Raw genomic sequence first — 23,817 nt, 5'->3', positions numbered from 1 at the left:
TTAACACACTCTTATTTTGTCATGTCATCCTAACAGATTTTACCATTAATCAATACATTGTCCACTATGACCAATGATTCTGAACTTCTTGAATAATATGTGTGCTACATTCGTTACATGAAAAGATGCCTTAGAAAATGAAACATTGTGTTATCCATTTTTGCTGATGTGGTGCTTTTTTATGTTTTGTATTCATTAATTTAAAAGTACAACCAAAACACACAGTGACTTTCACTTGGAGACCTGCTAGTCCTGGTCAGCGCCACATTGCTGATTTACAGTCTGCTGCAACCCCTCAATCCTTTTCAGACCTTCCAAGGGAAAATATTCAAAAAGCCACATTGAAAATTAAAATAATAGTCAAAGTAAAAGAAAAAGAAATAAAGCAGCAAAACAGAAATCAGGGAAGTGAAAGTTTCCTTAATCTAAACATCTTCCACAAACACCAAAGTGGAAGGAAGTTGACAGAGTACTCAAAGAAATCAAACGTAGCTACCTTAATACTACTGTTTAACTTCATGCCACATCGATAGGTTTTTGCCATCTGCGAAGTCAGCTGAATTTCCTTGGTTAGCTGACGCCATTTTCCACACTCTGGTTTAGTGCACTGGACCTACAAAAAATCCCAATACAAAACATTAGGAAGAGTAATGGAGAATTCAAACTATAGTAGGCAAGTTAGTTGCTGACTTTTATTCTCTGGCAGTCGTGCAAAGTCCCTGTGAAAAAGGCAGCCATAAAATTAGTTATTTTATGTGAACGTTCCATTTGAACAGCTCATTTCTTCTCTGGTTTTTTGGAGTTATTTATAGTTTTTTTTTTTATTATTCTTTTTATTAAACATTCATCGACATCTGAGATATGATACAGAGGAATCAAGAACAATACAATCAGAGAAAACATAATTTGATAGCTTTTAATGCCAGAGTACCATGGGTATAGTTTATGGGGTGGAGGGATCGTCAGTGTCAACGCTAAGTGGTGGGTTGCATATATGCCCGCGATAAGAGTTCCAAGGGTCCCATATTTTGGACCACTTTCTGGGGCAGCCTCGGGCCGTATAGACTGTCTTTTCATACACCAGTCTAGGTCTTCCTTCCATCTGTCCACTTTTGGTGGCTGTGCCGCTCCCCACTGCTGTGCTATGTTCCTTTTAGCCAACATAAGTCCTAGCGTGGCCCATTGTGTGTGGTGACTATTCAAATCAGTGGGTTCCCAAACGTTTAAGAGGCATCTATGTGCATCAGGATGGATGATAGTTGCAAGCACTTTGCTTAAAACGTCATGTATATTACGCCAGTAAGTCTGTATGTATTCACACTCCCATAGTATGTGTAAAAAGGTTCCTTTCTGACCACATTGTCTCCTACAATCCCCTCTATCTGCTCTACCCATGCGTACTAGACTAGGTCCTGTGAAATAAACTCTGTGAAGAATTTTAAGTTGGACTAGACGGAGTCTGGCAGAGATTGCTACTACTCTTGGTGAGGACACTGCTTCCTGCCAGTCTTCATCGTCCAATTCGAGACCGTCCCTCACCCATTTCTTACGCAGTGGCCTAAGGGGGTCTGCCATATTGCTGATCAGTTTTTTATAGGTCAGTGATATGGCTTTCTCAGGTAGGTGGCCGTCCAGCAATCTATCTTCCAGTGGAGAGGGTTCTGGAGGAGAAGAGCCTATTGGGAAATGGGACTTTAGTGCGTGGCGGAATTGTGCGTACCGAAAGTATTATGAGCCGGCCAATTCATGCTGTGTCTGTAACGACGCAAATGATTTCACTTCACCCTTTTACCACATGTCTCTGAGTCTTGAAATTCCAATGAGGTCCCATTTATCGAATCCCTTTGATGCCCATAGGACGCCCAATTGTTCGGACTCCCACAGAGGGGTTGCCTGAGTCAATTTCCGCTCCCAACCCAGGGTTTTATTAGCAGCGTGTTAGACTCGGACCGAGTGGTCAGTTGGTCCAGTCAAGAGGTACCGTTTGGGTTTAGAATAAAGAGCCCTATTGTAATTCCCTCCCGGCAGAATCCATCTATCCATGGCATATCCAGAATCGTCGGGTCGACCATATGTGCCCTGATTGATGGCTGATAGGTGCGCTGCCCAGTAGTATCGCTTGATATCTGGGAGGCTGACCCCTCTGTCATACCAATTTAACGTGAGTTTAGGCAATGCTATGTGGTGTCTCCCATCCCACAGCAAGTCCCTCTGCAGGCCCTCGATCTCTCTGAAGTACTGCGCCGGGACAGGGTCCATGGTGTTCTGCAGAGCGTAGAGAAAACGGGGCAGTGACATCATTTTGAAGAGGGCAGCCCTGCCCAGCAGTGAAAGAGGCAACGTTTTCCAGTGGGCTATGTCACGTTTGAGCCTCTGCAATGGTGGGAGAAGATTTTGAGTAAATCGGAGTTTGGGGTCCAACGCAATATAAATACCCAAATACTTGAAGCCAACCGAGTCAACTTGGATTGGGCAGCCAATGGGAGGGGTGGGTAGGTCACCCTTGAGGACATATAGGAGGGATTTAGCCCAGTTGATGGAGAATCCTGAATATCTACTAAAGATTGCCAGGATGTCAAGAACACACATCAGTGACTTCCTCGGAGAGGCCAGGAACAAAAGGATGTCATCTGCGTAGAGGGAAACACGGTCCTCCCACCCAGGGGACCAGCACAGACCTTGTACTTGTGGATCTTGACGAATCCAGAGTTATTTATAGTTTTATTTAAAGACCAATTTGGAGGCAGAGGTTTTTTGATGTTAGATACATTTCAAATCAGGTGGATTACTGCTGGCAACTGATAGAGCTGGGTGAGCAGGTATTTAGTCATTGTCAAAAGCTTGTTCATTGTGCTGAAAGGAGGGGTAAGATTCACCAGGCATTCTTTTTTATAAGCTTGTGAGTGTATAAGCATCGATATATAAAAAACAATGCTTTCAGAAAGTAAATTAGAATGTGAAAGAAAAGCTCTTTTTATTTTCAGCACAAACTGTTTAATGTTTATTTCCAATTGTATATATATTTTTAAATCCTTTCAGTTTAGAAAATATCAATGTATATATTATTAAATGTCCCTAGCCTATGTTAAGGTCCAAGATGCATGTATATTTGCTTATTGTTAAATAAACAATTACTAATAAAAATATAAACAATGACATTGTAGAACTGGAACATGTTTGACACAAGTATGTACTTTACAAATGCTAATTACCAGTAACAATATGTATGGCAAAAGAGTCATGGTTGTGTTCATGAAGTAGGAGTTGCTCAAGTGTATTCACAGTGACAACCCTTGGTTATCCTGTCGCTGTGGGGTGTTATCTTTCTTGTGTTCAAGTTTGCATATTTTGCGTTAAAAATAAAAGAAATTGTTTAATTTGATTTATGTTATGGAACAATACATGATACTAGTTTGGATTTCCAACATATTGATCAATTTTAAATCTATTTGTGGCTGAATTGTGATGTTGTAGTTTCTACTGAATTTTGTGTTTAACTCAAATAAATTATTTACTAAAAGTGAAAAGATTAGTCAAGTATACAGATAGTTTTATTCTGTTGATGGGGTTCAATACTATGATCTTCATGAAATATTTCCAACAGAAAATGAGCTCTATAATGAAAGGAAAGGGCTGAGGTTGTTAAAGGGGAATGAGTGTTAAGCAAGTTAAAGTGGTTGATGTAAACACAGTTTACTAAAGATGATAGTATAATTGCTAATATCACTGTATCTGTGCATTGGCTAAGTGTATATTTCTAGCCCACTGTTATGTTGAAAACCACTGAACATTATTCACAAAATATATGATATTCTGTATATGAAGCAACATACTTCAATACATATAAATTATATTAAGATATTATTTTGGATGATTCTTAATAAAATAAAGGAAAATGATTAACAAAGAAATAAAACAAATCAGCGTACACAAAAGGGTTTTCATTCTACCGCTCTTACCCAAATTGGAACTTGCTGATCAGCCATAAATGCTTTTAGGCTGGGTTCACTTCTACCATTGCTTGTCCATACTCTTTTCCAGGAAGAGAATTTCTCATAGCCATCCTTATGACTGCAAGGAAACAAAGCATTCATTGGAATATATTAATAGAAAAACTTGTGCAAGACGAGTGGTGTCAATTAAACATGGAAACCCCAACTCCCGATTTAGCAAAGAGCTAAATTCAAGGGCCTCTGCATTGCACATACAGCAATCTACGGCCAAGCCCCACTTTATATCAAAGAACGCCTTGAGAATCACGTCCCGGGCCGCACTTTACGATCTTCCGAGGCCTGCCGCCTGGTTCCCCCATGATACAACAGTGTGTCCAAAGGGGGTAGAGCATTCTCCGTCCTACTCCTGCAACTATGGAACCTACTACCGGATCATCTACGCAAGGAACCGGCACTCCTACCTTTTAGGAAACAGCTTAAAACGATCTTGTTTAGGGGGGCCTTGCACTCAATCTAACCCTCCCCTGCTTGTGATGTTATGTAACCATCCTAATGCTCCCTGGCCCTCTCTCTAAAAGCGCTAAGAGACCTGTCGGTGATTAGGCGGTATATAAGAATAAATCTAACATAACAATCTAACATAACATAACAAAGACTTTAGGCTTGGTTGGAGTTTGTATGTTATGGTTTGTGATAAATTCATTTGACAAAACAGACTACCCTAGTCAAGCCACTCACAACAAATTTTACTACTTCATCTTATTTCGAAATTGTGCTATTTAAAGTGATTTCCAATTTGAAAATAATAGTAAATATGCCCAGGACATACTAAGAGGTTGGGACAGGAAGTTATTATTTATTATTTAAATTTCATTGTATTTAATATCATGCAAAGTTGAGTAAAACCATTACATGTACATATAAAATACTCTAAAGCATAATAAAAGGCAAAGGAAGAAGGAAAGGACTAAAATAATAATACAATATGTTATTTTAAAATTGCTGCAGAACAGAGCTTAAAATCGAGTTAGATTATCAACAAGTAAATCACCAGCATTATAAAATCAAGTAAAATGTAAAAGTGCCAGAAACGAAATATGAAGAGTTTCTGTATTAATTACTTTTTTAATACTACTGTAATTTACGTAAATAATTAGTCATAATTCATTTTGTTGTCAGTCTGAAACTAATATCAAACGGGAGCATGTTAGAAAAGTGACCACAGTGCAAATCAATAATAAAATCAGTTAAACATCATTACATAATCATAGCTGGACGGATAAGGGCCAGTATTCATTGTGGGAGCAACTTACCCACATCCTGCAAAAACCTGTTTGTCGTACATGCTAACTGAATGCTATGTCCATTTAAAGAGTTATTACTGCAGGATGACAAGTCCAGATTTGCAAATCCCTTAAAGCTGGGCGTATCCATTTTCGCCGAAGGGGTAAAAGCGTAGAACATGAGCACAACAGATGATGTATGCTTTCTTGGCTGTAGCTGAAAAAGCGTCATTGAGTGTCCGGCAAAGACTGTTTCCAAGAGGATACACAGTTCTTCGAGAGTTATGCTACCAGACAGATTAAAAAAACTGCATGTTTGATGGGTGCTTTGATGTGAGTCGTCAACTATGGTAGTAGTATTACCAGTATAGGTGGAAGAACGATAATTACAAGCAAAGCATTCCAGAAAGTATTTCACAGCACAATGGTCACCGTGAACATTATTTCCTTCACTTTGATTGCCCTTAAAAGATATGACACTGAAATGCTGAATGAAGATTACATGAAGACTATCATTATATATTAAAAAGCAGTACTGGGCAGCACATGGAAAATATATCCGACTACAAACCAACCAGACATAATGAAGGAGGTGAATGTAGGTAGTGAGATGAGGAGTACGTGAATGAAACATGAGACCAAAAGCGTGAACAGTCAAGTGAAGAATACACTGAAAAGGAAGAGCAGCATAAATTAGAAAGCGAATAGAGAAAAGTTAAGTTCACAGAGACTAAAGAACAGAAGTAAAGGTGTTACTCAAATGAAAGTGAGTGCTAGCAAAGTTACTTATATTCACTAGGGTTCGGATGTACATTTCACTGTCTAACGAACAAGTTACTTACCTTCGGTAACGCTTTTTCTGGTGGATACAGTATCTGCCTGTGGATTCCTCACCTTGTGAATATCCCCTGCGCCAGCAACATTTGGAAACTTTTGTAGCAGTCCACGCCGATGGGGTCGAAGACGACGTCACAGAGACACGGCTCCGCTCGCGACTCCGCTGACGTCACCGGCTCCATAAGAAGACCTCATCGGCGTGATGACGTCAGTTCCGCCCCTTTTTTCCGTGCCTTCGAGGCACACGGACGGACTGACAGCAATATATATACACAGTATACACAGTACACAATATGCATATCAACACACCCAGTGTGGAAAATAAATAACAAAGCACAAGAAATAACATAATGCCTTTGACAGTGATAAACACATTTGAAACCCATCTAAAGAATTACAGGCATAGAAATACCGGCATAGAAGGATGGACAACGGGGAGGCGGGTGGGTCAGTGAGGAATCCACAGGCAGATACTGTATCCACCAGAAAAAGCGTTACCGAAGGTAAGTAACTTGTTCTTCTGATGGATACATCTGCCAGTGGATTCTTCACCTTGTGAATAGATTCCACAGCAGTCCCCAGAAAGTCCTGAAAGACGGATCGCGCAAAATGTCCGTCCCTCCTCACCTCGGTGTCTAAGCAATAATGTTTTGCGAAGGTGTGGAGGGTGGCCCAAGTTGCCGCCCTACAAATGTCCTCCACAGGAACACCCCTAGATAAGGCAGATGTAGAAGACTTTGCCCTGGTAGAATGAGCCCTCAAACCCTCCGGAGGCTCCTTACCAGCTAGGGAGTAGCAGGTCTTGATGCATAGTACAATCCATCTGGAAAGGGTGCGCTTGTGCACCGCACGACCCTTCCTGCAGCCAGCAAAGCCCACAAAGAGCTGGTCATCAATCCTGTAGTCTTTTGTCCTGTCCAAGTAAAAGCTCACCGCCCTCTTAGGGTCCAAGCGGTGAAGTCTCTCCTCCTCCTTGGAAGGGTGAGCGGGAGGATAAAAGGAAGGAAAGGTAATGGACTGCCCCAGATGGAAGGGAGTTACCACCTTAGGCAAAAACGCAGCCCTGGTCCTGAGTATCATTCGTTCAGCATGAATGGGGGTTTCGAACTTAGAGCTTGAAGCTCACTTACCCTCCTTGCCGAGGTGATTGCAACGAGGAATACCGTCTTAAAAGACAAGAGCCTCAAGGGACACTTGTGTAAGGGCTCAAAGGGAGAACCCATAAGATAGGTTAGTACAAGGTTTAAGTCCCATTGAGGCACAATAAAGGGAGTAGGAGGAAACTGGTTTGTAAGGCCCTTTATAAAACGAAGAACAATAGGTGACTTGAACAACGATGGCTGATCCGGCAAACAAAGGAAAGCCGATAGAGCCGATAAATACCCTTTCACAGTAGCCACAGCAAAGCCTTGCTGAGCAAGAGAAAGGGCAAACTGTAAAATATTAGAAAGACGAGCCTTCAAAGGATCAATGGACCTCTCTCCACACCAGAGATCAAATTTAGACCACCTATATGAATAAATAGACTTGGTGGAGTGTCGCCTGGCCGATAAAATAACATCCACCACATCTGGCGGGAGAGAGAAAGAATTCAGGTTGCCCCGTTCAATCTCCAGGCATGAAGGTGTAAGCTCTGGAGGTGGGGGTGTAGAACCTGCCCCTCCGACTGCGAGAGGAGGTCTGCCCTCAGAGGGAGACGGAGCGGAGGGCACGAGGAGAGGTGGAGAAGATCTGTATACCACACCCTTCTTGGCCAATCCGGGGCGATCAATATGACTTGGGCCCGGTCTTGGCGAACCTTCCTCAGAGCCCGAGGAATCAAGGGTATGGGAGGAAACGTGTAAAGGAGTCGTGAGCCCCAACTCAACTGAAACGCGTCCCCCAATGCTCCCTGCATCGGATACTGGAGACTGCAGAATGACGGGCAGTGAGCGTTCTCGTGAGTGGCAAACAGGTCCACCCGAGGGGTTCCCCACGTCCGAAAGACGTGACTAACTACGTCTGGATGAAGCCTCCACTCGTGGTCGGCGGAGAACTGCCGACTGAGACTGTCTACACGAACGTTCAGCACCCCGGCCAGATGATTTGCCATCAGACAAATCTGATGGTCCCGAGCCCAGGACCATAGACGCAGGGCCTCTCTGCAGAGACAAAGAGACCCCACTCCTCCCTGTTTGTTTATATACCACATCGCGGTAGTGTTGTCCATCAGGACTTGAACAGACTGACCGCGAAGGGAAGGGAGGAAGGCCTTGAGCGCTAAACGAATCGCCCGCAATTCCAGAAGGTTGATGTGAAGCAACCTTTCCTCTGGAGACCAAAGACCCTTGATCTCCAGATCCCCCAGATGAGCACCCCACCCTAAGGTGGATGCATCCGTTATCACTGTAGCCACCGATGGAGGAAGATGAAAGGGCTTTCCATGAGACAGATTGCCCTCCATGCTCCACCAAGATAGATCCGCTGCAGCTTCTCTGGAGATCCTCACAGACTCCCTGAGATCTCCTTTGTGCTGATACCACTGCTTGCGGAGGCACCACTGGAGCGCCCTCATGTGCCAGCGTGCATGGTTGACCAACAGTATGCAGGAGGCGAACAGACCGAGCAGGCGAAGGACCTTCAGAACTGGAACGACCGCTCCGTTGTAAAATAAAGGAATAATTTCCTGTATGTCGAGAATCCTTTGAGGAGGAGGGAATGCTCGACACACAGTAGTGTCCAGTACCGCACCTATGAACAGGTTGCGCTGAGAGGGCACCAGGTGAGATTTGGGCACATTGATCGAAAAACCCAATCTGTACAACAGCCGAGTTGTATCCTGCAGATGACGCAGCACCTTCTCCGACAACTCCGCCTTGATCAGCCAGTCGTCTAAATAAGGGAAAACTGAAATCCACGACCTTCTGAGATGGGCTGCTACCACCGCCATCACCTTTGTAAAGACTCGAGGTGCCTTAGTAAGACCAAACGGGAGGACCGCAAACTGATAATGTTGCGACCCTACCGTAAACCGGAGGTACTTCCTGTGCGACTTCAGGATGGGGATGTGGAAATACGCATCCTGCAAGTCGAGCGACACCATCCAATCCTCCTGCTTCAGCGCCTGAAGAACCTGCGCAAGAGTGAGCATCTTGAACTTCTCCTGTTTCAGGTAAAAGTTCAGGATTCTGAGGTCCAATATCGGACGCAATCTGCCGTCCTTTTTCGGAATCAGAAAATACCGGGAGTAGCATCCCTGACCCCTCTCCTGCTCTGGAACCACCTCTATTGCACCTTTTTGAAACAGCTTCAGAACTCCCTCCTGCAGGAGACGACGGTGGTCCTCCGAGCAAGCCCCTTGGCAAGGAGGGTAATTTGGAGGGAATTCCCGAAAGGGAAGGGCGTACCCATTTTCTACAAGATCTAGAACCCAGAGATCTGTAGTTACAGACTCCCAATCTTGTAGAAAATGGGTAAACCGGCCCCCCACAGGACCAGCATGATCCGGAATGGTGGATCTAGGGCTGCTTTGCGGTGGTGGGAAGGGCTGAGGAAGAGGAGGAGGAGAGTTGACGGCCACGTGAGCGACCCCTGATTCTTCCTCTGTAACCCTTGGACGAAGAACCTTGCTGTTGCTGCTGCTGCTGTTGGGTCGGTCTATAAATGCGAAAAGTCGCCCTTCCAAAGCCTCTATACCTTTGAAAGTTCCTCTCGGCTGGGATTGAAGGCCCAACGACCTAGCCGTAGCCTTACTCTCCTTAAAGCGTTCGAGAGCAGCATCTGCCTTCTTCCCGAACAAACCAGACCCATCAAAAGGCAAGTCTAATAAAGTTGACTGCACATCAGAAGAGAATTCAGAAGACTTTAGCCACGCACCCCTCCTGGTGGCAACCGAAGACCCCATGACTCTGGCAACTGAGTCTGCTGTGTCCAGACCACTTTGGATAACTTGGCGAGCAGCCGCCTAGGCATCAGACAATACTTCATTGAAGCCGGCCCTATCCTCTTCTGACAGCTTTGGTGCCAACTTCTTTGCCGAGTCCATAAGCGCATGTATATAGCGCCCCAACAAACACGTTGCATTTGATAACTTTAGAGCCATACTGGCCGATGAAAAGACCTTTTTGGCCGATTGGTCCACCTTCTTGGCCTCCCTGTCTCCTGGAACCTGAGGAAATGCCCCTTTTGATCGCCCCGAACAAGCCGCCTGAACTACCAAGCTTTCAGGCGAAGGGTGCGAAGTTAAAAATTCAGGATCCCCTGGAGCCACTCTATATCTCCTTGCGACTGCCCTGGAGACTGCAGGAGCTGAAAAAGGTTTGCGCCATACCTCTAGCACAGGTTCCATAATAGCTTTGTTAAAAGGTAACAAAGGCTCTGAGACCGCAGTAGGTGAATGCAACACCTCAGTAAGAATGTTAGATTTAAACTCCGTTGTTGGTAATTGGAGATCCAACAATTCCGCAGCTTTTCTAATCACCGCATGATACGGTGCGGCTTCTTTAGAGGGCTCATCCGATGGTGGAGTGATCTCCCACTCTGGAGACAATTCCAGTCCACTTGCCTCCTTTAATTCATCAAACACATCGTCAGATTCAACCAACTCTCCCTCTTCAGCCTCTTTCAACAGAAAGCGTCTTTCATCCACCACTCTCTGTGCTTCCCTTCTTGAACGAATTCGAACCTGCGGCGTCGGCGGCGCCGTGATCGAATCCGACGGCGCCGGCAGCGGCGTCGAACGCGGATCAGCCGGAGCAGCCGAACGAAGTCGAGTCGGTGTCGGTGAAGAGGGAAGCGGCGTCGATGTTCTCGGCGCCGGTAGCTGCCAAGACGGCGTCGCTGGAAAGAATGGCATGAACGGAGCTTGAGGGTAGACCTGCGGCACTCCCAAATTGAAAGCCATCGGACCCATCGGTGCACCAGGGGTATACATGGACCTTGAAAACACCCCATACATAGCATTCAGGTAATGCGTAGGGTCCTGACCTGGACCAGGAAAAGCAGGACACTGGTCAGGTAACACCGGACTCGGGCCTGCCGGCGCCGACGGTGGAACAAGCGGCGTCACAGTCTCACCCGGAGCCTGACGATCATCATCCGGGACCGGAGTCGGAGACGGAGCCGGAGGAGTTGCTGGAGCCGGAGATGGAACCGGCGTCGGGGATGACACCGGCACCGGAGATTCAGCCGGAGCCGGCGAAGTCACCGGAGAAGAAGGAGCTGGAGGTGAAGCCGGGACCGGAGAAGGAGACACTGACTCTCTCCGACGTCGAGTAGGCGACTTCGACTTCGGAGCCGAACCTTTATCGGAGTGATGATGCGAAGAATGCCTCCTCTTCTTCTTATGCTTCTTACTCTTTGAAGCATGCCCCGAAGTCGACTTGGATGCCGACCTCGACCCCGACCTCGATCTGGATCCAGACCTCCTTCTTCCTCTTTTTTCCTTCTTCTTCATTCTGGCGATGAAGAGCTTCGCTTCTCTTTCTTTAAGCGCCTTCGAGCTCATTTTACGACAACTTGAGCAGCCTTCCACATCGTGGTCTGAAGACAAACACCAAACACAATCGTCGTGCGGGTCGGTGATAGACATGTGCTTGCCACATTCTCGACAAGGCTTGAAACCGACTTTCTCGTCGACATTTTTCAACGAAGAACAGAGAAATTCAGAAAATACACAAAGTAACAAGTGAAGCTACTAGTAACGATTCCCGAAATCCGTTGGCGTCGTCGGCGCGGAAAAAAGGGAACGGACGTCATCACGCTGACGAGGTCTTCTTATGGAGCCGGTGACGTCAGCGGAGTCGCGAGCGGAGCCGTGTCTCTGTGACGTCGTCTTCGACCCCATCGGCGTGGACTGCTACAAAAGTTTCCGAATGTTGCTGGCGTAGGGGATATTCACAAGGTGAGGAATCCACTGGCAGATGTATCCATCAGAAATATTTCTCTTTAGAAGACTCCGTAACTGTCAGACCGGACAAGAATTTGTTTTCCAGCAGTTCTCCCAACCAACATCAAACTGTGCCGAATTCAAATAGTGAAGTACCAATGCCATTGTATAGCAATTCCATAATGGAGCCACTAGTGCAGGTCTGCCCATGTTTTTCACCTTTCTCCTTAATGAACAAATCTGCAAATTTTTACCACCTGCATGAGCACCCCGACTTGGTGGAAAGTCTTCTCTCTGACAAGACAAGTTCCATTACTTTTTCCGGCAAGGAGTTATTTCCTCAGCTTATGTTTCTCAACTCTCAGGCAATAAGGCACAATGTAATCACGTTTTGGTGAGAACCTGTTCATTCAGCAGACCGAAAAGACCTTCCAGAGGTGTACGTTTCAAAGGACGACAAAGACTTAGCTCACTGAGAACCAGAAACAACGTACACCTGGTCATTAGGATTTCTTTTAAATATTAACAGGATGTTTTTCATGAATGCCAATACCATGGGCAGACATATCAGTGCACCCCTCTGACTATTGGTGCCCTGGGCCCAGCCAACCCTTGCCAAAAGCTGACCCTGACTGATATCAGAATTCCACATAGACTGCTCCAATCCGCAAACACTGTAATCTATGGATTACTGTGCTTTTGTTGACTCAACAGTGAATCTTTTTGTTCAAGATAACTTTATATTTAAATGCAAGATTGAAGTGTGTTTAAAAATATTTATCATTATGTAACCACAAAACCCCACTAAACTCTCATAAAAAAGGAAGGAAATGTATGGCACTAGGGCTAGCAAACACATGCACTGCAATATGATGGATAAAAAAGTGAGGGCCCTTATTTGCTATTTTTTTTTTTACATGCTTGGTACGTACATGGTAATGTACTCTGAAAGTGTTCTGCATGCAAGCACATTTCTTCGTAAGCATTTTATCATGACAGTTATACACTCTGTTCAAGGCTACAAAAACACTGAGCACACTGCCCTTGTGTTTTGTTGTCTGTTTGGAGACAGCTCTGAATCGGAAAGACAAACACACGTATCACCTTTGCACCTTTGACACAGTGCAAATGGCACTAGGCAGCAGCGGCCCATGCAAGTAAGGGCGGTGGGACCGGGTGATTCCAACAGACGACGAGGGAAAAATAATTATTTATTTTTCTCTCGTCATAGTCCATCGGAATCCAAGTTATCTGGCAGAACACATTTCTCACTATCCTCTCTATAGGATAAGCACTGTTAGGTAGAGCTATCATTATTATAAATATATATTCATATAATCACTGCAAAGTTATAAATGATTTAATTATTCATCTTTTTCACCATTCTTGTAATGCTGGTAACAATGATTTGTTTCCTTCTGCTAATAATTGCAGCTCATGTTTTTACACAAGAATTCAATTGCTTCAATACATGTTTGAAATGTCAATGCAGGTATTTCTTTTGTCTCCCTTTAGGCATGCCTAAGGTAACACACCCAAAGAGTATATCTGTTTCCACGATTTGCTTGGGGGGAATTAGATGGTCATGTTCTAAGGTTGCAGACACCATCCAGTACCCTGCCAGGTTAGGGGTCCAGATTACCCTCTGTGAGCTAGTCAGGAATTGGGCAAACACATCCTGATCATATGGGCGGACTCAGTACCAATATTTTGACGTATATGTTATGTTATAACAACTTGTAAAGCGCACGGTTGCCCCAGCAAAGGGGCGTCATGGCGCTGAAAACAGAAAACTGCACAGCTTGTAGCAAAAAGACAGCTTACAACAGAGGGAAGAGGATTGTTTTAACAGCTTTACGGAAAGGAAGATAGGTCTTTATACTACGGATGGAAGTGGGGAGCGCATTCCAGAGTTTCGGGGCCAGCACACAAAAGGAGCGCCCTCCATCACGGACCCTCCTCACCCTAGGGACAGCCACAAGATTCTGTCCCATAGATCGAAGTTGACGAGAGGGGATGTAAAAAGTATGCAGATTGGCCAAAATACATGGAGATGAAAAATTCAGTATTTTAAAAGTAATGCAGAGGTCCTTGAACTCTAAGCGTTTGGCCACAGGCAGTCAATGGAGGCGACGAATGGCATTAGGAGTAGGACACCTCCTATGCAGGCCAAGGAGAGCTCGAGCCGCCGCATTCTGGACCCTTTGTAGTCTGACAATTTCGGACTGGTTGGCCCCCAAATAAAGGGAACTGGCATAGTCCAGTTTTGACTGGGTCAGAGCCTGGACGATAACCTGCCTGATTGGGGGATAGAAGAAACCCAGCAGAGGTTTGAGCCCCCGCAATAACCCAAAAGAAGTCCCTGCCACCTTCTTGGTTTGGGTTTGAAAGCCAAGGGTGGTATCAATCCAAACCATGAGGTTTTTTACCACGTGTTTAGGGGCAGGTGCCAGCCCCAGCGTGGCAGACCACCAGTGCTCACAACACAGCTCCGAGTCTCTCCCCACCAGCAGTACCTCAGACTTGCTGGCGTTGAGCTGGAGATAGTTGGCAGTCATCCACTCCGCGACGGCCTCAAGATCGCTCCGGAACTTACAAGCGTCTCGAATAATGTCATCGGAGAGTGTGACTACCAACTGAGTATCGTCTGCATACAATACTACCGTGAGCCCTCTGTTCTTAGCCACCGTCGCCAGTGGATGAACATACAGGTTGAAGAGGGTAGGGCTCAAGGCTGAGCCCTGCGGTACCCCCCTGCTTGGTGGCATAAACTCTGGAGACAAAGGGAGGGGCGGCTACCTGGAAGGACCTCTTGGAAAGAAAGGAGGCAAACCAATCTAGGGCGGAGCCCACTATGCTCCCCTCCTCCAGAAGCCTCAACAGGATCTGGTGGGAGAGTGTCGAATGCGGCACTGAGATCGAGCAGAATCAGTGCCGAGGTACGACCCTCATCCAGGGCCCATCTCAGATGTTCGGTAACAGCAAGAAGAGCAGATTCTGTGCTGTGACCAGGACGAAAACCATTCTGAGAGGGGTCTAGTATGTTATTTTCCTCCAGCTACCCAGTCAAGATGGTATTGACGTAGACCTCAGCAATTTTAGAAACCCAGGGCAGGAAGGAGGTGGGACGGAAACTCTCCGGTTTAGCAGCGTCCATGTTGTTAGGTCTTGTGACGTAAGCAGCGCATGCGCTGCTCTCGTCTTACAAGGCTTCTTGGAATCGATACGATTCCAGAAGCCTCGTCTCTGCTCCGCCTTCAGTTTTGATTTGTGCGCGTCGTTTGGCGTCACGAATTATGGCGAAGGCAGTGCATTGATTGCATGCAAGGCATGTCAACCGCTACTTGTTGCCACACGGTCTCCTTTTAGCCACGCCCACCGGGATTTGATTTTTTACTGGCGGCTTGACACTCTCCCCTTATTACTTCTGACGCACTTTTTATCGGCATTCCGCTTTGGCAAAGTCAGCCGCGTGTTTACTTTCGCATCGCGCTTCCACTTAAAGTGAAATCGTGATGCAAAAATAAACACGCGGCTGACTTTGCGGTACCGCGCTTCCCCAGGTTGCTGGTGTCAGTTCCCACACATACAGTGCTGCTGTTGACACACACCTCCCTAAGCACTACACCAGTTACAAGCACGCACTTGCCCGGCTCGCGCTCCTAGCTTCCCTTTACTCCCACACTGTACATTTACTAATATTTCAACAGAGCACTGAAGAATTTGGCGCGGAGGGACGGGGTTATCAGAATTCTTGGGGGGGATGGGCGCACGGTCGCTTTCACTTTCGAGCCGCACGTCCATGTTTTTTTTTGTTGCTAATCACAGGCGCGGTTTATATGCAAACCCTGTGCTTGGATTCACTTCACTAGAGCACACGCTGCATTCCCCCACACACAGTGCTGCTGTTGACACACCTCACTAAGCACTAATAATAGCCCCCCCCATCCCCTCCCTATTCCATTAAGGAGCCCTGCCCCTCCCTTTGTTGGCCTCACTCTGATTTCACTTCCACTCTTTTCTTTCTCACCTGTTTGCTGAAAAAGGAATTGTGAGGGATGCAAGTGTATTATATCCAAGTATTTTAATCGGACAGTTGCCTTTATCGGCTCACATTAGCATACTTTAATTTTTCAGACGTTGCACGAAGTTACGTTGTCCAATTTAAAAGGACGTTTCGCGCAGTTTATTTCTACAATTGTATAGGTTTTTAGAGAGAGGTGTTAAGTGACTGCGAAAGCCCCTGCCATTAGACCTCCCCCCAACCCTACCACCCGCCCGTCCGCTCCTCTTTGCCACAGTCTTATGCCCCTTGGACACCCCTCCAACTCACGCAGAGTGAAGACCTCTGCTCCACAAGCATGTTCCATTGGATTGGACAGACGGCCGTACTCCTGCCCCAGTGCAGGGACATGAGTTTTGACCGCGTGGTCACAGGCTTGGCTACTGTTGTGTTCCCGACCTCAGCCTATCATCCTTGTGTGGTAGAGGAAGTATGTTCAAATTATTTGGGTAACAATCTGATATATCTCACAGCACCCAGCTCAAACAAGCGCCTAGAGGCCATTCTGCTTGAACTGCTGATAACTGAGCAGCTCTCACCACTACCGATTTCTTAAAGGCTCCGAGAGGCCTTTCAGCTTGCCTGTCACTCAGTACCTCTGTCCGGTAAGCAGTCCGGTAGGGGAGAGGATGTGGCCTAACAGCTAGAGCAGTCGAACTTGAAGCTGGGGAACCAGTTTCGAGTCTCGGCAAGGACGCTCAACATCCTGTGATTCTGGGCAAATCCCCGTGCCCAACAACAACAAAAAATAAATGTGCAGCTGGTGCTTCGGGTCATGTTCAAGTTATATAAAACTCCGTAAAAATATTAAAATTCTCTCCCCATTACCAACACACAATTCGTCCCTGCCCGTAGAGGACATTCCATTTCAGGGCTAATTAATCGGTGTCTCTCGTAGCACACATTTCACTCAAGTGCCAAGAGGCCTTTCGAAATGCAGTGCTAATCATTCGGGACTTCTCAACATCATACGCTTACCATACAAGTGCCTACGGTGCATTGAGACTGCACTGCAAATAAATCACTACTTCTCACCAGCATCCAGTTCATGCAGGCGCCTAGAGGCCATTCAGTATGCAGTGCTAATAATTACTTATCAGCATCACACAATCATCATACAAGTGCTTACAGTACCATGAGCAAGACCTCTCACCAGCACCCTGTTCATACAAGCGCCTAGAGGCCATTCCATATGCAGCGTTAACAGCAATGCAAGCTCAATGACCTCTAGGCGCTTGCATTCCCCCACACACACAGTGCTGCTGTTGACACACACCTCACTAAGCACGCACTTGCCCGGCTCGTGCTCCTAGCTTCCCTTTACTCCCACACTGTACATTTACAAATATTTCAACAGAGCACTGAAGAATTTAGCGAAGAGGGACGGGGTTATCAGAATTCTTGGGGGGATGGGCGCACGGTCTCTTTCACTTTCGGGCCGCGCGTCCATGTTTTTTAGGTCTCGCCTGACCCAGCGCATGTGCTGGTCTGGCGAGACATTTTGTGAGGGCTACCAGGCCAGCCTAGAGCTACAGTGCATGTGCGTGGGCGCGCGCGTCGCGCTTTACCGCGATTACTTTCACTTTCGCAGCCGCTTTGATGTTTGATCGCGATCACTTTTGCGGCCACACGGCCGCTTTGATGTTCTCCGTGAGGCTTCAATAGATTGCAGCAGTAAAAACAAGCATTGGCATAGCCAATAGGTCTCGCTTTTGGGACCTTATAAGTGTTTAGTTATGCAACTGTTGCATGGTTAAACACTTATAAGATCCCAAAGGCGAGACCTATTGGCTATGCCAATGCTTGTTGTTGTTGCTAATCACAGGCGCGGTTTATATGCAAACCCTGTGGTTGGATTCACTTCACTAGAGCACAAGCTGCATTCCCCCACACACAGTGCTGCTGCTGACACATCTCACTAAGCACTAAGAAGAGCCCCCCATTCCTTCCCTGCTCCATTAAGGAGCCCTGCCCCTCCCTTTGTTGGCCTCGCTCTGCTTTCACTTCCGCTCTTTTCTTTCTCGCCTGTTTCCTGAACAAGCATTTGCAATGCAATACGTCTCGCATTTATGCGAGTTTGAGCTATTGAAATTGCAAATAACAATGCCTTTTATTTTTGTTTTCGTTATTAAAACATAAATACGAAAACATAACTAAAAGCCATTGTCATTTACAATGCCAATAGCTCAAACTCGTGTAAATGCGAGACCTATTGCATTACAAATGCTTGGGGTTTTTTTTTAGCAGGGGGACCACCCTACCATGTTTCCAGGTGCTCAGAACAGCGGCCGTTGAGAGAGATAAGTTAATCACATGATTCAACGGCGGAATGAGCGCAGATAAAATTTTCATTGCAGATGCCGGCTTAAGGGGATCAGTCGGGAACCAGACTTGACTTTGCTGCATAGCACGGACAGTTTCTCTTGGGAAATGGCAGGGAAAGTGGTCAGAGTGCGTGAAGTAGGAGGACGAATCATGGAGTCAGAATCTGACGCACCCAGAGGGAAGGATTATAGATCTTCTCCACCTTCTTGACAAAGAAGGAGGCTTGAGCGTCGCATTGCTCGTCAGATGATATCAAAGTAGCAGTCAGGGCTGTCAAGGATTTCAGCTCTTTCAGTATCGAAAAGACACTTTTAGAGGGATTCGCACTGGTCTTGATCTCCTCCGCATAATAGGTAGCCCGTTCCAAATGAATAGACCTATGGTATTGCTTAATTGCTGTCGCTGTTTGATAAGGCCCCCTCTAGACCCTCTGTTAAGTTTCTTGATACTAAAACCCGGGGGGAGCACCAAACCCAGTTCAGCCACACTGTCATCGGAAAGCTACGTCTCGGTTAAGAAGAGGGCATCCTTAGGCTTCATCCTGTATCAGGTCGTAAACATCTGTGTGGTGTTTAACTAGGGAACGACAGTTTAGACTGAGAAGTTTTATTTTGTGCCTAGTGCTAAGGACAGGACCTGGAGTGACAGGGGGCGCCCAGGAGTTGAAACCACAATGTAGACAGCAAAAATATCCCTCTGGAGTGGTACGTGGAACATGTCTGCAGGGGCTTAGATCCCTCCGAATGGCGAAGAGATCCGCTACAGAGTAGGTGACCATACCTCTGATGAAACCATCATTGTGTCTGTCGTCTGGTGACGGCCAGGCTCGGACGGGCGCAGACGGGCTTGCCTTTGGCACGCCTTCGGTGTGGCGCGCGTCCGCAGCGCGCTCGGCAGGGCATTGATTTAAATAGTGACACAACCCGGAAATGCCTCAAGTGCGCGCCCGCCCAGCTGACCCTGAGAACACGCCCTCCGCTCAATCGGCACGCTGCCGTGGCAGAACGGAGTGGAGATCAGGGGAGAATGGGATATCCCCCGGCTGCAGTAAGGGTGAGAATGCAAAGCCCTGAAAAAGAAGGGTCGCCCCAGACGGACTCCCGAACCCCTCGTAAGTGCACAAAAGGAAGCAAAGTTGTCAAAACGCACAGGCCTACTTAATTAGTAGAAACCATACAACACCAGAGGTTGGTGGACATTTTTTAGCTGATGCCTCACATCAAACACATTTCTAAATAATCTGCTTATTGTTTTGTAAAAAGATGTAACTGCCTGGAAAACATAATTAGGTACAGTTATTTAATGTGATACCTGTGTAGAGTTTCTAAATCTAAATCACCCTTCATGAGCAACTGATTTAGTACCCCTCTCCGCCCAAAAGTCAATGCTTCAAAATGACAGGACAGAACTTTTCAAATGACAATTCCAATGTAGCTAAGAACCAGGTAGCAGATATGTTGGGTTTTAGCTGCAGTTCCCCCACCACCAGAAAGGGTTTGGAATAGGAATACAACAACATAAGGGTCGTATAAGAGTGCTTCCTCTTCAGAAATGGATGTTCCAGGATGCACATGAACGGGATTTTTTAAAATGTTTCTCCTCAAATTACGTGGAGACTGACCTACCTATATTGGAGAATAACTCTATGAAGAATACTGAGCCCGTTGGTGGAAAAGGAGTAGCTTTTTTCCTGACCCTGCAAGGCTAGACACTAGAAACCTAATGCAGGTCTAACCTGGAAACAGCACTATTTCAGGCTCAACAGGATTTAAACCACTGAGCTTAGACAAAGACATATCTAGCTAATTTACATTAGCCATTTTGAAGAAAAAAAAGAGAAGCTATATAAGCAAAATTGTTTAGCCAACTTCAGGCACCTCGGTCAGTAGAATGAGGAGTAAAATGGAGTGACTGCATCTTTACAGAATCTCTACATCATTGCCTCTAAGGCAATCAGCAGCTTTGCAGTTGGAGCCGCGAGGGGTCTATCTTGCACCGATTGGGAGCACTGCTTGCAAATTAAATCCAGTCTCATGTCTGGAAAAAATGTTGAGAAATCTGAAGGGAAGACATATCCATTAGCAGAGAAGGTTTTCTTTGTGCTATTTAACTGTAATGGGCAGGAACTACAGGGCAACACTTGTGGATAAGAAAATAGTGGGGGACAGAGATGCTGGAAAAAAGCTGGTGACAAGTTTGAGAAAGGAAAACAAACTGTTTTTATTTTGGAAGGATGAAGATAATATTTCGTGTCTGGATGTGAACTTCTGTGTGGCAAGGAAATAAAAGGGGTGATTAATGTGAGGAAGAGGAAGAGGGAAATTAAATAAAGAGCTGAGTAAGATCAGAAAAGAAAATACATAGAATAAACCATGGCTAACAGTTTACGATCAGAAGTAAAGGGAACCATAGGGAACACCGGAGCAGAAAGAGGGTGGGAGACAATACGGAGCCCTTTCAGGACAAAGGAAAAGTGCAATATGGTAGGTAGGATTCAAACAATCAAAACCTGTACTGAAGTTACCGAATCAAGCAAGAGAATGCAAAACGGTGATAAACTATCAAAAGCAGAAGCTAAACATAGAAGAATATGAATAAAGAAACAATAGAGATAGAAGGAATATGCTACTTACCAGTATGCATCTGTTCTTGGCATGTAGAGCTGCAGATCTGTACACCTTTGCATAGATCGCCATCTGGTGTTGGGCCCGGATGTTTGCAGTTTGTTTTTCTTCTTGGACAGTCTTTGGAAGTCACGAGTTCGGTGACTCCTCCTTCGGTCCGTACTGCGCATGGGCTTCGGCTCCATCCTCAGATTGTTTTTCGCCAGTAGGGAAAAGATGGAGCGTAGTGATAACAGTAAGAAACCCATGTGTGTTGTATCTAAATAAGATAAACTGGAACGGATACAGGTAGCCGGGTGGGCGTGTACAGATCTGCAGCTCTACATGCCAAGAACAGATGCATACTGGTAAGTAGCATATTCCGTTCGAGGCATATGAGCTGCAGATTGTACACCTTTGCATAGATTATATAGCAGTACCCAGGCCTAGCGGCGACCACCGGCATCCGTTGCAACGGTTTGAAATAGTGTCTTCAGTACAGCCTGGCCCACACTAGCTTGTTGCTTGGAATGCACGTCTACACAGTAATGTTTTGTGAAGGTGTGCGGTGTCGACCATGTGGCTGCTTTGCAGATGTCATCTAAGGGTATATTCCATAGAAAAGCCATAGAAGCCCCTATCTTTCTAGTAGAATGGGCTTTAGGTGGAATAGATAATGTTCTTTTTGCTTTGAGATAGCAAATTTGTATACACTTGACAATCCACCTAGCTATCCCTGATTTTGAAATGGGGTTGCCTTTATGCGGTGGAGAGAAGGAGACAAACAATTGTTTAATTTTCCTGAAAGGTTGTGTTCTCTGTATGTAATATAATAACGCCCTTTTGACGTCAAGGGTATGTAGGGCTCTTTCTGCAACCGATTGAGGTTGTGAGAAGAAAACTGGTAATTCCACCGATTGATTGAGATGGAAGGGGGAAATTACCTTAGGCAGAAATTTAGGATTTGTGCGAAGTATCACCTTATTGTGATGTATTTGAAGAAAGGGTTCTTGTGTAGTGAACGCTTGTATTTCACTAACCCTTCTAAGGGAAGTGATAGCTACAAGGAAAGCAGTTTTCCAAGTGAGGAATTGTAGCTCACATTTATGCATTGGTTCGAAGGGTGGTCCCATGAGCCTTGTAAGGACTACGTTTAGATTCCACACAGGTGAGGGTGGTGCCCTGGGTGGAATTACTCGTTTAAGGCCTTCCATAAAGGCTTTAATGGCAGGCACTCTGAAGAGTGACAAATGCTGTCTGTTCGGCAGGTAAGCAGCAATCGCTGCTAGGTGTAGACGTATGGATGACTATGCCAGGTTACACCTGTGTAGATGGAGCAGGTAGCATATGATGTGCTGTATGGATGCATCTAAAGGGTCGATTGTATTGTTACGGCAGTAAACAACAAATCTCTTCCACTTTGCGGCATAGCATGCTCGAGTGGTAGGACGTCTGGCTTCCTTGATAATATTCATACAATCAGGGGGAAGGTTAAGGAATCCAAATTCTAAGATTTCAGGAGCCAGATCGCAAGGTTGAGCTGAGCTGGGTCCGGGTGCCTGATTTCTCCATGGTTCTGTGTTAGGAGGCATGGGGACAGGTGCAGTTTTTGATGTGGTACTACCGATAACTGTAGTAGTGTGGTGTACCACGGCTGCCTGGCCCATGTTGGAGCTACCAGAATGAGTGTGAGGGAGTGCTGCTGTAGCTTCCTTACCACTAACGGAATTAGCGGGAGAGGTGGAAAGGCGTATGCAAATTTGCCTGACCAGTTCATCCATATCGCATTGCCTTTGGACAATGGGTGTGGGCGAAGCTTGGGCATTTTTTGTTTTCGTGGGTGGTGAAGAGGTCTATCTGAGGATGCCCCCACATTTGGAAGAATGGGCGAAGAACTTGTGGATGCAGTTCCCATTCGTGCATTTGCTGCGTCTGTCTGCTGAGCAGATCTGCCATGGTGTTTTGTATGCCTGGGACGTGCTGTGCCAGGAGAAAGATTTTTTGAGGAATTGCCCATCTCCATATGCTCTGTGCTAAGCGGGAGAGCTGGGGAGAGTGTGTCCCCCCCTGTTTTTGAATATAACACATTGCAGTCATATTGTCTGTACGAATGAGGACTGCTTTGGCTGAAATCTGCTTCTGAAAGGATTTCAGGGCTAGAAAGATCGCCAACAACTCCCGATGGTTGATGTGGAGTACTTTTTGCTGTGGCGTCCATAGACCTTGCACTGTGAGGTGTAGAAGGTGCGCTCCCCAGCCGGAGAGCGATGCGTCTGTTGTTAGAATTATTTGAGGAACCGGGTCCAGGAACGGCCGCCCTTTGGAAAGGTTTGTGGTGTTCCACCACTGCAGAGAGTGATGGGTGCGGCCATCCACCAACACCAGATCCGTCAGCTGTCCCTGGGCCTGGTTCCACTGCCGTGCTAGGCACTCTTGGAGTGGACGCATGTGGAGTCTTGCATGGGGCACTATGAAGATGCAAGATGCCATCATCCCTATTAGCTTCATAAACACTCTTGCTGGGAGAGAGTGCTGAAGGAGGAATGTTTGGCGCAAGGCTTGTATGCTTGCGATTCTGGCTGAATTGGGATAGGCTATAGCTTTGGAGGTGTCTATAGTGGCCCCGAGATATTGCTTTGTGTGAGACGGTATGAGGTGGGACTTTTGATGGTTCACCGTGAAGCCTAGCTGGTGGAGCAGTTGGATGGTGCTGTTTGTATCTTGCACACACTGGTGGTAGGACGCGGCTTTTATCAGCTAGTCGTCCAAGTAAGGGAAGACGTGAATGTGTTGTCTTCTGAGGTGTGCTGCTACTACCGCTAGGCACTTGGTAAACACTCGTGGTGCGGTTGTGACCCCGAAGGGGAGAACCCTGAATTGGTAATGC

At 46.2% G+C, this 23,817-nt stretch overlaps 1 protein-coding gene across 3 annotated transcripts in view; it reads right to left on the bottom strand.

The window, feature by feature from the left end:
- The window catches only part of KDM1B (lysine demethylase 1B), an 821,676-nt gene that overhangs the window by 602,297 nt on the left and 195,562 nt on the right, over nucleotides 1-23,817 (bottom strand). For all 3 annotated transcript variants that reach the window (XM_085607096.1, XM_085607097.1, XM_085607098.1), the window contains exons 5-6: nucleotides 3,960-4,071; nucleotides 497-613 (exon numbers count right to left, since the gene is read on the bottom strand). In XM_085607096.1, coding sequence (XP_085463222.1) covers nucleotides 497-613; nucleotides 3,960-4,071 — 229 coding nt within the window. The remainder of the gene's footprint in view (nucleotides 1-496; nucleotides 614-3,959; nucleotides 4,072-23,817) is intronic.

Source organism: Triturus cristatus, chromosome 5_2 (assembly GCF_964204655.1).
Source record: "Triturus cristatus chromosome 5_2, aTriCri1.1, whole genome shotgun sequence".
In the NCBI taxonomy this organism is placed as follows: domain Eukaryota; kingdom Metazoa; phylum Chordata; class Amphibia; order Caudata; family Salamandridae; genus Triturus; species Triturus cristatus.
This window is presented reverse-complemented; position numbering and strand designations above follow the sequence as displayed.